The sequence below is a fragment of the Populus euphratica genome, unplaced genomic scaffold (assembly GCF_000495115.2).
Source record: "Populus euphratica unplaced genomic scaffold, PopEup_1.0 scaffold31.1, whole genome shotgun sequence".
Classification (NCBI taxonomy): Eukaryota; Viridiplantae; Streptophyta; class Magnoliopsida; order Malpighiales; family Salicaceae; genus Populus; species Populus euphratica.
In genome coordinates this window covers 1695576-1711318 of record NW_011499850.1, presented here as the reverse complement: position 1 = coordinate 1711318, position 15743 = coordinate 1695576, and the positions used below count along the sequence as shown (strand labels likewise).

At 30.8% G+C, this 15743-nt stretch overlaps 2 protein-coding genes across 7 annotated transcripts; both read left to right on the top strand.

Annotated features, from left to right (window-relative positions):
* The first annotated feature begins 108 nt into the window (after positions 1–108).
* LOC105121032 (auxin-responsive protein IAA29-like) lies at positions 109–1518 on the top strand. 2 transcript variants are annotated; one of them, XM_011019512.1, is made up of 4 exons: positions 109–668; positions 766–1022; positions 1117–1198; positions 1312–1518. In XM_011019512.1, the coding sequence occupies exons 1-4, from the start codon at positions 358–360 to the stop codon at positions 1361–1363; spliced, it is 702 nt and encodes a 233-aa protein (XP_011017814.1). In that variant the 5' UTR covers positions 109–357; the 3' UTR covers positions 1364–1518. The 2 variants fall into 2 exon arrangements, with proteins under 2 accessions (XP_011017814.1, XP_011017813.1); XM_011019511.1 differs by having other exon boundaries at positions 116–668; positions 763–1022.
* Positions 1519–3389: 1871 nt separating this feature from the next.
* On the top strand, positions 3390–6663 carry LOC105121031 (beta-1,4-mannosyl-glycoprotein 4-beta-N-acetylglucosaminyltransferase-like). 5 transcript variants are annotated; one of them, XM_011019509.1, is made up of 4 exons: positions 3390–3560; positions 4100–4158; positions 5033–5167; positions 5272–6663. In XM_011019509.1, exon 4 carries the CDS (start codon positions 5362–5364, stop codon positions 6445–6447), a length of 1086 nt encoding a protein of 361 aa, XP_011017811.1. In that variant the 5' UTR covers positions 3390–3560; positions 4100–4158; positions 5033–5167; positions 5272–5361; the 3' UTR covers positions 6448–6663. The 5 variants fall into 5 exon arrangements, with proteins under 5 accessions (XP_011017811.1, XP_011017807.1, XP_011017808.1 ...); XM_011019505.1 differs by lacking the exon at positions 4100–4158; XM_011019506.1 differs by lacking the exon at positions 4100–4158 and having other exon boundaries at positions 5241–6663.
* The last annotated feature ends 9080 nt before the right edge of the window (positions 6664–15743 follow it).

Genomic DNA, 15743 nt, shown 5'->3' with positions numbered 1-15743 from the left:
TGTCCCCTTACCTGCTTACCATGCTTTCCCTTCTTACATCCCATGTCCCTCTCTCTACTCTCTAGGCCCCACCACAGCCACATATTTCAACACACACGGCAGAATCCCTCTTGATTTTGTCTCTCTATGTAAACTATATGTCTCTCCAAGCTACTATTATAACCCTTAGTAGCAAGAAACCCAGATCTCTTACACCCAAAACTCTCTCTTCCTTGGTTTCCTTGTTGTTCTTGACATCTTGCTTGTGGGTTTTTTTTATTGGGAATTCTGGTTTTGTTTTGTTGTTGTTGGATGATACACACACACACACACACACACACACACTATACTTTGTAGTAAGTTGCTGAGCTAAGCAAGATGGAACTTCAACTTGGTCTCGGTCTCCCAAGTGAGAAAACAATGAAGGGTTTGGACCTAAACAGCTATGTTTCTGAGCCTAAAGGGTTGCAGCTGGGCTCGGGACAACTTCAACTAGGTCAATGTTCATGGTTTTCTACAAATGTTAATGACAAGAAACGGAGTTTTATTGATGCCTTTGAAGAGAGCTCAGGAAATGAAGATGGGCCTCAAACGTTACCTCTCTTGGTTTGGAATAACCAGCCGAACGACGAAGATGATTTCCCTAAAGATCTCGACAACCATAGTAGCAACTCTTGTGCCTCCAACAAGTATATACCCTCTCTCTTTCTGTAATCAAGTGCAAAATATAGCTAACTGTTTTGTTTTTTGACAAATTCTTTTTTTTTTTTTTTGGTTTGGCAGAAGCGATGGAGAAAGTGATGGAATAGTGGGGTGGCCACCAATAAAGTTCAAGAGGAAGAAGCTCAGTCGTCAAAGTAGCGGGGCGCTAGAGATCAATCGGGCAGTGGACAATGGTTGTGAAGATTGCCAAGCCAGAACATCAAAGTATATGTACATTAAGGTCAACATGGAGGGGGTAGGAATAGCAAGGAAAATTGATGTTAGCCTCCACCATTCTTTTCCAGCACTCAAGCAGACCTTGCTTGACATGTTTGGGATATGTAAGTAGTTTCGACATTACAATTCATATTTTTCCATTTTAACGAGACCATGAGAAGTGACAGATTCCTAATGTTGCTGTGAAATTCGGGACAGGCCAGGAAAACTCAAGCAGCTACAGACTAACTTACCAGGATAGAGAAGGTGACTGGCTACTAGCTGAAGATGTACCTTGGAGGTGATGCTCATAAATTCAAGAAAGCAAATTTTGCCTTCCGGGGCTTGAAATGACATGCAAATTGATGGTGTACTGATTTGTTTTTTTCTTATGGAACATTTTGAATCTTGCAGGAACTTTCTTGGGACAGTCCACCGGCTAAAATTGATGAGGAGAAGCAGCTGATTAGCTTTTTTTTCTTCCTTTGCTTTGAATTTTGAATCAATTGACCATGTATTATGTAATTAATTACCGGTAAGAAGAACCTAATTAACTTTATGACTTTTTGGATTAAAATAGAAGAAACACATATTATGGGTTTCTTTTGTTCGTGTTGGAGCTTTCTCTTCTTTGTGCATATCTTTTCCTTTCACCTTTATTCCTTGATACTGCCAGTTAGAATTTCTTCACAAAATGGTATGCTGTTGTGGTAAAACATGGACACGTGGATCAAAGCCTGACAGAACTGAAGTTTTTACTAATAAAGCCTGACCAAACTAAAGTCGTATTCCCGCTGTTTGTGGATATATAATATTTGCTTTAGGGGTAATTGTTTTCCCTTCCTTTTTTTTTTTTTTTTGAGATCTGTAACCTGTAATTGTGTTTGATCCCTCAGATTTGAAAAATGTCTACTTTTTGATAGTTTAATTACAATTTTTTTTCTTGTTAGAGAGCATCTGGTTGGTGGGTTCGATTTGATTAAAAAATATTTTGTTTGAATTTCTAATCAACTTTTTGGTAAAGTAAATTTAACCAAAATATGGGCAAAACTCGAATTAACCTACTTTTTGATAGTTTAATTACAATTTTTTTTCTTGTTAGAGAGCATCTGGTTGGTGGGTTCGATTTGATTAGAAATATTTTGTTTAAATTTCTAATCAACTTTTTGGTAAAGTAAATTTAACCAAAATGTGGGCAAAACTCGAATTAACCAAAAACTTGAATTAACCAAATTAAATTATACTGTGAATGTAATTATTTTATAAATAGGACATAACTTGTAAACAATTGTGTGTGTATAACATTAGAGGGTTAAATTAAAAAGAAAAAAAATTTAAGAAAAGGAAATTAAAAAACCAAGGGTTAAAAAATATAAATTTAGATTGAAAAATAAAATTTAAAATAAAAAAATTTAACAACAAAATTAAGAATAAAAAATAAAAACCACTAAATCAAAAACAATAATATATGACATGTTGTAATTTAAGAATTAAATTGAAAACATCAAAAACTTTCTCAAAATGGTTAAGTACTAAAATAAACAATCAATAAAATAAAGAATAAAATTGAAAAAAACAAACAAACATGTATTTTTATTGTAAAAGAAAGAATAAAAAAATAAAAAGAAACAATTACTAGCAATAAATTATTTATCAACCATCATCACACGTCGAGGAAGAAAGGTGGTGCTTCCAGTGATACTACGAATTAGTAGATTGGAACACTGGAAGGCATTACACACACCTCACAAAAAGATCAAAACTCAAGGGTCACACGTTTGTTGTTTTTTAATTTAAAAATTAATTATTCAAAACAAAAGGTTGAAAACACCTTTTATGATTATGGTATTGACCAAAAAAAAAACCAGGTGAAACGAAAAAATCGCCTTTGTACTCTTTTTTTATATTATTTTAAGGTTAGTAATATCCTTTTATAATTCTGCAAAAAAATATAAAGGTATAAATATCTGTTAGCAGGCCAATTTTTTCTAGTGCGGGATAAATAAGTAATTAGACTATTAAAAAAAGTTTAAAAAATAAAAACTAGCATGGGCAATCATTTTATAAGTTAAATTTCATGTTTGTAATTATAATTGTGATTATTTTTTAAAATATTTTTTATTTAAAAATATATTTAAAAAATTATTTTAAAAAAATTATTTTTGATATTAGTATAATAAAGTCATCGAAAATATTAATTTTAAATAAAAAATAAGTTTTTTAAAAATACAAAAACAAGATAACAATTAAAATATAAATAAATAAATGCAGGTTAAGAATCAAATAAGATCCCAAATTGATGTCAAGACACGAATCAGGTTAAGGATCAAGTAAGATCCCAAAAAATCTGTGTTTCATGATACTCGTCAGGACACGAACCCAACATCACGTCACTGCCTCTCATTTTCCACTGCAACCCATCGCACATAAACTTCACCACCCTCTCCAATGATCAAATGCCACGTAACCAGAGAGAGCACTCCATTTGGCAATCATTTCCTCTGTCTTCTTCTCTCTCCCACCATAAAAGTATTTTCCATTTCTGCTGTCTGCGACTCTGCGACTCTGCTTGGATGAAAACGGTGCCGTATTAAAATGGGAAATTTTCAGCTAATCTGTTCATTAATGAATCTCCTCCAGATCCTGAACTTGGTTTAATTGAGGTGATTAATTTTTTTTTATCATTTCATTTCCTTCTTTGCTTCAACTTGGTTTCTTGTTTTTCTTTTTTTGATCTTCATGTCATTGAAGAAATTGGATTTGAATACTCTCAGTTTGAAGTATGTTAATGACAATCATTGGTCCACTCTTTATTGTTATATGTTGCGATGTTATTATAAATATATTTTAGAAACTATAAACTCTTTTTATCATTTTCTTTTAATTTGAAATCGTGAAATTTTCTTACCCCACTTGCTTTCTTCTTCTACTTGTTTTTTTCCTTTTTTGGTATATCATTGCATCTTTAATGTTAAAATGATTTTAATTCTGTTATTTTGATGCATGGTTAATTATCTTGAATATTTAGATACATTGTTTTCTCTATTTATGTATTTGGTTGGTAGGGATGACAAGAAAAATGGCATTAATTTGTTGAAGAGTGATGGGCTGTCATCATGCACTGTTTTTATCAAATCGTTTATTACAAAGACAGTCGTAAATTCTGATGTGAAATCCAAGCTAGGTGGCTAGTTGTTACTAGGTTTGCTTTGCCAACTCTACTTCTATGTGTTTCGTCTTGTTACTCCTTGGAGACAGATGGTGAGATCCTATGATGTTTTTGAGAGGTTTGTTTACGCGGGTTCTCATAGAGGTGGGGTACTAATTGATTGGTTGATTTTAGCATATTGTTTCCCGCACAATGTAATGTCTAAATGTAAGCTTGACAGTAAAGAAGTGGTTAGGTTGAGAAGAAAAGACAGGTTGAGAGATAGGAACAAGAGATGCCATAGAGGAAGAGAGAATATTTTCCGGTGTACTCTATATATGTGTTTACGCATATGTACAGCTCTGAATTCCAAACAGCTAACTCTATTCATGTAAAGTTCAAAATACAACAGAATTACAACAGGAAGATTTGAAAATAGTTCTTAGTATTATCTACATATCTGTCATTCGTATGCTTTGGAACTGCTCGGCAGCTTTGGAGAATGGATATGAAACCGATAGGCACTGCATGATGAATTCTGACAATTGTGATTTTATTATTAAAGAAGAAAGAGAACAGGTAATGGAATGTGCACATTGAACATTTAAGACAAGTGCTTAAATTTTCCTTTCCTTTATTTGTTTCATTTCTTTTCTTTGCAACTTTAAAATTTATGTGTGTAGTGTAAATGGATTTCACTTAGGGTTTAGGGGAGGGAGAAGTTAGTTATAAGAGTTTTAAGAATTGGGTTCGAAGAGTGGTAAAGGGTTCTAAACTGATTGTCGCTGCTGTTACTTGTTTATTGAAAATTTTCTAAGGGTTTTCCCTCTGTTTTTGCCGCTAGTTTTGTTTGCTTTCTTTGCTACGCCAAGTTTAAGGAGAAAAACCTTTCTTGACTTCCATTTTCCAAATTTCAGAATGCGCTTAACTTCTGCTTCATGTTTCTTTCATTGTTGTTTATGTGCGCCAGTTTCTTCTTTTTTACAGCCTCTTGTGATCCAAGCAGAATGACACAGAAAGATAAATATAGCCTGCCTCTACTAGTTTGGGTTTGAGGCTTGGTTGTTGCTGCACAGCTTGTTTCGATTACTGTCCCCTTGAGTATAGCAAAACTAAAATGAGGTTTGCAGCATTTTAATTTAATAACTTTGTCTAGCAAACAAGTCATTAAACTATTTTCTAATTGCCATCGCAGTCTTATTCATGACTACCCAAATATTATGTAGATGATTGAAGTTGGAAGAAGCATGGCTTTGGGGTTTCCTGAATCAGGACCATGCATGTAACTGCACCGTTCAATCTTTCTAAACCAAATCATGGCCCCTAGACACTTTCGCTTAGCCTGCAGAAGAGTACCCTTCAAGGTTGTTTTCTTCATACTGCTGATACTTGTGCCAATTTGTGTGATTGGAATCCTCACACATGCCCAGCTTGTCTCCTACATTTTACGTCCACTTTGGGACAACCCCCCACCTCCCTTTAAACACCTACCTCACTATTATGCAGAGAATGTCTCAATGGAACATCTTTGCCAGCTGCATGGTTGGTCCCTACGATCTGAGCCTCGTCGTGTGTTCGATGCCATCATCTTTAGCAATGAGCTAGACATTCTTGAGATCAGATGGAGAGAGCTTCATCCTTACATCACTAAATTTGTAATCCTCGAATCAAATACCACTTTCACTGGCATCCCCAAGCCTCTCTTCTTTGACTCAAACCGGTCTAGATTTGCCTTTGCAAAGGAGAAGATTGTCCATGGTGTATTTTCAGGCCGAATTGCTGCCCGTGGAAAAAATGGAAACCCTTTTGCACTCGAGTCTGAGCAGCGGAAAGCTATGAGTGGATTGCTCCGCAGTTCAGGAATTTCCTACGGTGACTTGATCATTATGTCAGATGCAGATGAGATTCCAAGCCCACACACATTGAAACTACTGCAGTGGTGTGATGAAATTCCACATGCTATGCACCTTGAGCTCAAGCACTACATGTACTCTTTTGAGTTTCCTGTAGATTACAGTAGCTGGCGGGCCACAGTCCAGATTTTTGGCCCATACACCGGTTACCGGCATTCACGCCAAACTGACCTTATTCTCTCTGATTCTGGGTGGCACTGTAGTTTTTGCTTTCGCCAACTTCAGGAATTTGTGTTTAAGATGACTGCATATAGCCATGCAGATAGAGTTAGGAGGAATGAATTTTTGAACTATTCTAGGATTCAGAAAATCATTTGCAGTGGAGATGATCTCTTTGATATGCTGCCTGAGGAGCACACCTTTCAGGAGCTGATTAAGAAGATGGGACCAATACCCCATTCAGCTTCTGCGGTCCATCTCCCATCATACTTGATAGAGAACGCGGATAAGTTTAGGTTTCTTCTTCCTGGGAATTGTTTACGAACATAGGAATGAAGGTATTGGCAGTCCGAATCAAAATGAGTAAAATACGTAGATGCAGTACTGTGCAGAACTCTGTCATTGTTCCTTTTCCTTTTGAGGCCTCAAATGCCCAGTTCTGTAAAGGGATGTCTAGTTGGATAACAGTTGCAAACAAAGAAAAAATTGTCTTGCTCCGGTCCCAATGATTATAGCTCTTCTAATCGGATTCGTTTTCTCTGGGAAGGCATATTGTTCGGTTCAAGCATTAGAACATTCAACAGATTGATCTATGGGCATTGGAGCCCTCTCACGTGATGGTTTCTATGCATCAAGATACCACGCAAGAATCAAGTTTATACACATCAGCATTTCTTTGAGTAGTTAATATTTCTTTGTTTTAATATGTTTGATTTTTACTAAAAGATTGGGAGAAAACTGAAAAAACTATGAATGGTTGTTGGAAATTCGTGAGAAGCTGGCTGCCAAATTCTTCATTATTCAGATTGTTTTTGTTTTTGAAAAAGAAAAAGAAAAAACCAGCTTGGTTGGATTTATGTTTCCATTAAGATTAGTATTTCACTAAAAGCATACAAAGCCGTACGTCACTATAATTAAGCCATTCATTACACCAAATATTGATTTTTATACTATATGGATTAATTAACTAGTTATGACAAACTACAGAGAATAAATTATAATTAACTCTTTTTTTTTCTCTAGGAGTTTTTTTTTATAACTGAAATGGTATTTTCAAGCTAGTTTATTTTACCAAACTACATCGCCGCTATTCATATTTGGGACAATGTATTGAAAAATTAAAAAAAGAACTTTCTTATTGCCTTCTTAAGATTTAAATTCTAAATAATATTATGGAAAGCGAACCTAATGGTGCAGTCTACTAATAACTGTTTGATATTGTATTTGTAATTGCATTTAAATATTTTAAAAAATATATGTTAAATAAATATTTTAATATATTTTTAAATAAAAAATACTTTGCATTACAATATTTAACACTAAATTAATCTTCCAAGAGTGATTTTTTTTATACAGGGTTGAATTGCACAATTGCATCAGCCGTGGGAACATTTTCATTGTGTTGCAAAACAACGTCGTTTGGTTATATATATATAAAGAGGTGTTTGTGTTTGTGTTTGAGTAACAATTACATCATGAAAATGAGAGGTGATAAATAATAAAATAAAAAATTCTGGAGAGCCCAGTAATTGAAATACTGCATGAGTTGCTCTTAAAGATACGATAATAAAATAAAAAATTCTGGAGAGCCCATTAATTGAAATACTGCATGAGGTGCTCTTAAAGATTGTACATAATTCGATACATCAATTTCAGTAATCTTACGTCTCCTTGAGGCTTGAAAACATGGCCTATGCCAGGCTGGTGGTCTTAGATCTGTAGAGCAAGTACACAATTTGCATCACAGAGGTTTGGTAGCTCCACTTTAGTCTCTCTCTCTCTCAATAATCGAGCACATGCACAGGGAAGCTGGTGAACCATCATGCCAAAATAAAGGCATTAATGTATGAAGAGTTGGGGAAAAATCTGACCGGTCCCATGTGGTCACGAAAATAAAGCTTCTTTCAAAGTCTTAGAGACGCCATAATTATCAACCTGCGTAGAAATTAATCTCTTGAGATAGATAATTAGTGGTCATGATTCGATTGAATTTTCTATTAATCTGTTGAGATAGATAATTAGTGGTCGTGATTCACTTGAATGCTTGTTTTATCGTTGCAATTTGTGATTTTTTTAAAATGATTTTCAACTTGTTTTTTTCCTTGAAAATATATTATTTTTCATGTGTTTTATGTATCGAATTTTAAAATAAAGTACAAAAATTAATTAAAATATCATTTTAATATATTTTTAAATAAAAACATTTTATTTTGTATGGCATCCCGGGACACAAACTTTGGTGTTGTTGCCCTTTTTCCTGTATGACATGATAGGTCATATATATCATTTGGGAAATTATTTTGCATGTAATTTATGCTAATAAGATGGGTTGATCGGCAAAATATTCTTTAAATTCGATAGAAAGTGTGAAATGCTAGATATGGGATTGCTGGGTATCTTGTGCCTTGAGTTTCTTGCAATGCTTTGGGGGATTTGTTATCATCATTAAAGGTTTTTTTTTTTTAGATTAACGTGGGTGTCCGGGTCAATTTGCGCGCACTATAACTAATCCCACGGGCCCTAAAGTTAACGGCCATGTAAACCTCCAATGGTCATTATATGAGCAACCAAGGACTCGAACCTGAGACCATAAATGCTTTGGGGGATTTGTTATCATCATTCAAGGTATTCTTGAAGCAGTCTAACGTGGGTGTCCGGGTCAATTTGCGCGCACTATAACTAATCCCACGGGCCCTAAAGTTAACGGCCATGTAAACCTCCAATGGTCATTATATGAGCAACCAAGGACTCGAACCTGAGACCATAGAGGGAGCAAACCCCTTAATTTCAAGCTCTTACCACTTAACCACCACCTAGATGGTATTCTTGAAGCAGTTTTCTAAGTTGTAACTAATCAGATCATCCACGCCAGACTATTTTATTTATATAAAAAAATAAATTATGCCTTCTCTAATAGTTCAAATTCAAATTAATAATTAAAAAAATCTCACTTATCAATCAAATTAAATCTTCAAATATGTAAGCACTGGGAAATCAAGAAGGATACCGCCATCATGATTTTACTTGATTAAAAAACTATTACGTGATGAACTGATGTTTATGTGGATCAAAATAATTTCTAATTAGTTGACGTGAAGGTATATTCTTCTATTCTAAAATTGTACATACAGTTAACCCAATAAATTTACTTGGTAATTCATTATAAATTGACAACCTAATATTGGTTTGATTACCTTGAATAAAATAATATGGTAGTAGATATGGTTGGTTTGTCCGATGATCTAAAATTATATTATAAAATTTTCTCCTTTAATTCTTTCATATTAAGAGCTTATTTATTTTTGTATTTTAAAATTATTTTTAAAAATTGAATTTTTTATTTTTTATATTTTAATATATTTTCAAATAAAATTTATTTTAAAAGGCAATTGACAGCCGTTAACGCACTTTCACCCACCTTCGAGTTTACTTTAGCAATATCTTTGATAGCTAAAGTGATTTTGCCATTGCAACAATCAAGAAAGAAAAGAGAAACTATAAACTGTGCCATGTGATTATCCATAGTAATCTACCATTCAATGAAAGGGAGTCAACTTCGTCGTCGTTAGCTAACACATAAAACTTTTTATCGATGGAACTTGTGGTTAAAATAATTTTTTTTTTTAGTTTTATTATTTAGTAAGTTGAAATCGTTAAAAAAATTTAATTTAATATCTTTTTAAGATAAATTCCTAGTAAACGGCAGACGGGTTGACATGGTGTGATTCTTAAGTTTTTATTTAAATTCTTAGTAATTTTGGATCTCACATTAAATGCAGTTCTCCGTTTTTATCCTCTCAATCTTTAACACGACACAAAACATTTATATGTCCAAAAATTGATATACAATTGAAAATTGGTCCCGAAAGCTACATTCCCATTCCCACTACCTGGAATAAATTAGCAAAACAATTACGTCACACAAAAGGTTAGAGTTTGAGCTTAAAAGATTGCTTGGAACCCGGATTAGATTATGTTTTATAAAAATTTAAATTTTTTTAATTTTTTTATATTATTTCTATGTGTTAATATAAAAAATATTTAAAAAAAAATATTAATTTGATGTATTTATATATAAAAAATATTTTAAAAATAATTACTATTACACTTTTAAATATTATTGATGGAAAGAGAGAGAGAGAGAGAGAGGCATTGTACATAAAGAAAGCCACGCCTCAGAGAATAAACTTTTGAAATGCATGGTATAGAATTTGTTTGGAATTATACTAGAAATTAAATTAATTTTTTATTATTTTAATATATTGATATTAAAAATAATTTTTAAAAAATAAAAAAATTAATAATATTTTAATATATTTTTAAATAAAAATATTTTAAAAAATAATTGCTTGAAAATCGCTAAACACGGTATAATTTAAAGAAAAAAGAAAAAACGAGAAAAGCTGGAGCCAGTAGTGGGCCGTCTGTCCCACGAAAGCATTGACAAATAGAATGGGAACTTTTTTATTTTTTTCATGCCAAACGAAACTTCATGGAAAGTGACATTTGCTAGTGACATTAATTTATGCTGCAAAGAATTTTATTTGTGGAATCTAATTAAAGGGTAGAGTTTGCCGTACCATACATTATCTAATCACGCCGAAAAGGTCAATGTCTTTCCTGTACAAATCTGGACTCATCTTGACACGACGACAAGAGGTTTGTCTGGAGGAAACTTCTTCCTCGCAAGACGGGAAGGTAAAATTCAACTTTGTGTGTTTGTTTTCTCGGCTTAACATGTTCTTCGAATGGTTTCTTAAACTATTTTTTATTAAAAAAATTATTAAAATATTTTTTTAATATTTTTTATGTTTTTAATTTTTTAATATCAAAAATTTAAAAAATATCATTTAATATATGTTTAATTAAAAAATATCATTTATTGTAATATTAAGGGTCTATTTGAAAACATGATTATAGTTGTTTTTAAATTATTTTTTATATTAAAATATATTAAAATAATTTTTTATTTTAAAAATTACTTTTAAAATCACCGTATAAAAACGGTTCAAAATATATAAAATAAATTAATTTTTTATACAAAAATAATTTTAAAAAAACAACTATAGTTTCGCCCATAATTTTAAAAATTCTCTAAAAAGATGAGTACAATTCTCCTTTTCTAGGAAATTGCTCTGTATGGTTTAATTAATTTATTTTTTTGAAAAATCTCTTATATTTGATAATATTATGATTTGAGATTTTTTTAAGAAGCTGTTTTTAATTTAAATAAAAGGCACATATATTTAATTAGTTTTTGAGGCTTTTTCGCACCCTTGGTTTTAAGTGAAACCAGTGGAGATGAGTTGTAATGTCACGTTCCGCATGATGGCATTGAAAATCAAGAACCCAATCTACGAGTTCTCAACGAAAGGCTCTCCACGTTGAAAATTTGTGCAGCCTCCATTAACAAATGCTGCCACAGCCACCTCGAATTAAGCAAGTTAGGCTTTGATAGACATTCTGAATTCTAATTTCACTGCTAATGGAATATTCATCGAATCTTGCTTGTAAATGACACGAGCTTGAACCTCCATTTCTAATTGTATCGTTGTTCAATTCAAATCATTGGGTAAGTTGACCTAACTTAAACTTTCAGTTTGAATTGAATTTAAATTGAATCAGAATTAATATTGACTTGGTTCACCGAGTCGAAACTAGTATAAACTTAATTAATTTAAAAATATGATAATAGTTATTTATTATAGTATATTGTGTTTGAAAATATATTAAAATAATATTTTTATTTTTAATATGAATATATTAAAATGATCTAAAAATAATAAAATAATAATAATTTGAAATAAATAATAATACTATCTAGGATTAATCCAATGATCGTAATAATCTAATAATTAAACCCATGTTTGTTTTTGTCCGTATCAATCTCGAGATAAACCATGACATCATCACTCGGACTCTGGGATGGGCAATAGCTCAAAATCTCTCTGTGCGACGGGTGTGCAGATGGGTTCAAGTTGTTAGTATTGTGTTTTAAATAATTGTTTTTAAATTTTATTTTATAATAATATTTTTTTGGTGTTTTTACCGTTTAAGTTCTTTAGTGTCCTGTTTATTTTTGTTTTTTAAAAGTTTTTTTATAAAAAAATTGATTTTTTTGATGTTTTCACTTTAAATTAATTTTTTTTATATTTTTAGTTTATTTTAACACCCTAATATTGAAATTATTTTTAAAAAAATAAAAAAATATCGCTAATATTGAAATTATTTTTTAAAAAATAAAAAAATATTTATTTTAGTATATTTTTAAATAAAAAATAATTATAATTATATTCTAATGCACTCTTGTAATAAATGAAGACACAAGTTACATGACAGATTGGCTTTTCATATGACAAATTTCTCTGCCCTCGGAGCACATGCTGATCAATTATCCTTCTTTTGTCCCTTGGATCGAAGATCTAATGACAACCAGTCTATGGATGGTCGGGGAAAGAGAATATTTGAATTTTAGAAATTCATCACCTCCTTATTGGGCGCCTTTGGGGTATATTTTAGAAAAGAAAAGAAAAAATTAAAGATAGGGTTCATACTTTTTTTCTATTTCTGTTTGCGAAGATAGTTTAAAAAATAAGTAGCCCTTCCCTGCATACTTGTTGATGTTTGACATGGATAATAAGAGTCTACCATGCTTATTTTGATGGATGATATTTCAAGTAAAAGAGCTGTTTATATATATATATATAATCAAGTGATTTATTAGCATGATAAATTCAAGTAAAATGCCTCATTCATGTGGACCTTGAGTTTTTTTAGATAGATTGTCACTACAATTAAAAAACTCAGGGTGGAAACGTCATCACCTCAAGTATTTTATTTCATTTTTTTTATTTTGATCTTTTAATATTATTAACATTCTATTGATTTGGGGTTAGATTCGGTTATTTATCACGGTTAACTTTAACTTGGTATGGGATTTTTGTGATGTCAAAAAACAAATCTAATTCTTGATTGGTGTTCATTTTAAAAAAATCAGATTCAATTTTAAAATCTTTCCGTATTTGTTTTTGTTATTTAATTATTATTTTTTTAATTTGATTGTTTTTTACTTGATTGTTTTGTATTAAAATTTATAATTTATTTTGATTGGTATGATATAAAGTTTTTATGGTGTCAGGAAACAAACTCAATGATTGGTTAATATTGGATTTGACAAAATTAAATTCAGTTTTATTGATTTTTTTTTTTTGCAAGTAAATGCTTTAGTTGTTAATTTAATGAGTTATTAGTGAGATTTGTAATAGATAAAAAAAAAAAACAAAGTGAAAAGGGAGGGAACCACGCAATCGATCCAGCAATCATGCAAAAAGGTCATTCTAGTTGAAAAATTTATTGTGTAAGCTTTCGAGCTAAGAAATGAGAGAAAATCTCATTAAAAAATGATGAAAAACAAAGAAGATTATTGATTGGTTAAAACATCTCCACAATTAAAATAAACAATCTTGGTGTTAATAATTTATATTTATTATTTTTATTTTTATATTTATTGGATTAAAAACCCATGATAAAAATAATATATTTTCTTAATGAAGTTTAAATTATTTATTTTCTAACAAGAAATCAAGTTTATTTATGTATAGTTAAATAAAAAAGTCATGAAAAGTTTACCGCAGCATCACATCAGGTACCATAAAATGCATGTTTATCTCAGCTTTTTTATTTTATCTTTGATTAAAATTAATAAACTTGTTATTATTCATGAACATATATATTTATTGATTTTTTTATTTAACACATTAATTAAACCTTTTAATTTATAGTTTTTTATATGGTAAAAACATCGTTAACAAGCCCTGCAACTTATTTTTGCGCTAGGAAAAAGATTGCTACAGCCCGCAGCAGAATCCAACTGTTATTTATGATCAGCCTGCATGTATCAAAATTATATTTAATTTAGTCAAAATCTGACGAAATTAAAAGGACATATTGTTCGCTCTGGGCTTGATATTAGTTACTAGAGTTAAATTAATTAACATAGGCTTGTCAGTTACACTATCGTCGCCGTCGATGTTAAAATTATTTGCTAGCAAGAATATTTTAAAAAAATATTGAAATTCGTGAACAAAACAATTTAGTGTTCAACCTTTGTCCAGGACCATGGAATGGACAGATTCTTTTATCACGATAAAGAAAGGTGGTGGAAGAAATAAAATTTTATTTCAAAGCTCTCACACAATGAGACAATGACTTCCCATCTAAATTAATTTGCTCAATATTACAGGCTCTGAGGCTCCCGAGATGGCCACGTCATAACTACAAATGGAGTATTTGTATAAGTGGTGAATCCATTCTTAAGACAGTGTGTTTTTTGAAAATTTAAATTTATTTTTTTATTTTTTAAAATTATTTAAATAATTTAATATAAAAAATATTTTTTTAAAATAAAATAATATTATCTTAATGCATTATCAATAAACTATAACTGTTAATATATTTTCAAACAGGGTGTTGAGTTTTTAGTTTAATCCAGTAACCTAACAAAATCATTAATGACTTGATAAAATTCTAAAGTAATTATTTTTAAAATTTTAAAATAATATAATTATAAAATCATTACTTGATTGACTTGATAAAATTTTAAAGTAATTATTTTTAAAATAATATAATTTTAATTTTAAAAATAAATATTAAAAAAATACCATTTTAAATTAAATTGAATAAGCTCGGGACACCCATAGCCATGATAGGCAATCAACAACAACCCATCCCATCTCTCTCTTCTTTCCAGATAAATACAAAGCGATCAGATTAGAACCATTTAAATTATCTTGCGTCACACAGAAATGACGTGTGGTTTTTTTTCTCCTTTCTTCGGTTCAAGATGATAGAATGAGTTTTTGTTTAAGCTACATATCGCGATATGTACTATAAATACAATTTATCGTATAATGACTTTTCTTGCATGACTAGTCACTTTATCCATTTATTGGAATTATAATTGCTATTAAAAAATTAATAAAAAGAGTGTTCTTTGGTTGGCAGACCCCTACTTGCTCGAGTAGGTAGGTATATCATACTCGCTAGTTTAGCCGATGTGAATTGCGTGTCATGTTAGGACTTTTAGATGGATTTTGACATCTATCTAGCCACACGAAATATACTCTTCTTCTTTTTTTTTGCTTTTATTTTTCCTGGAAGAAGATTTTTTTAATACCACTTATTAAAATTATTAAACTCGTATACAACTTGTTTGAAGTATGGGATTTTAGGATAAGCCACTTAATTCGAATTAATTAAAAAATATTATTAAAAAATTAAATTAAATTTAAATCGAGATTATTTAGATTTTTAATTTATCAAACTAAATTGAATTTAATAGTTAAAAAAATAATCGAGATCAGTCTGATAAAACGAATTTATAGATAAATTAACCACACCAGTAGTGGAAAACTAAACGTCTTTCGTCTTTATATACATTTAAAGTGATTCCATCGTATATGATATTAAAACTTTATAGTAAATAAATATTCTACTTGCCACGAACCAATTTTAAATACTTCTACTTATATCTCATGACACCGCATCATGATGTCATAAAGGCTAATGCGTAAAGAAAGCACCATGGTAGAATAGAACTGTTGAAGTTGACTTTCAACGACTAGAAA

What these genes read in the sequence shown, in the direction of transcription:
- LOC105121032 (XM_011019511.1), top strand. Translation starts at nt 358, where the DNA reads ATGGAACTTCAACTTGGTCTCGGTCTCCCAAGTGAGAAAACAATGAAG. An exon ending in AACTCTTGTGCCTCCAACAA is followed by an intron (nt 669 to 762) that starts GTATATACCCTC and finishes TTGGTTTGGCAG; the next exon opens with AAGCGATGGAGAAAGTGATG. An exon ending in GCTGAAGATGTACCTTGGAG is followed by an intron (nt 1,199 to 1,311) that starts GTGATGCTCATA and finishes TGAATCTTGCAG; the next exon opens with GAACTTTCTTGGGACAGTCC.
- LOC105121031 (XM_011019510.1), top strand. Translation starts at nt 5,362, where the DNA reads ATGGCCCCTAGACACTTTCGCTTAGCCTGCAGAAGAGTACCCTTCAAG.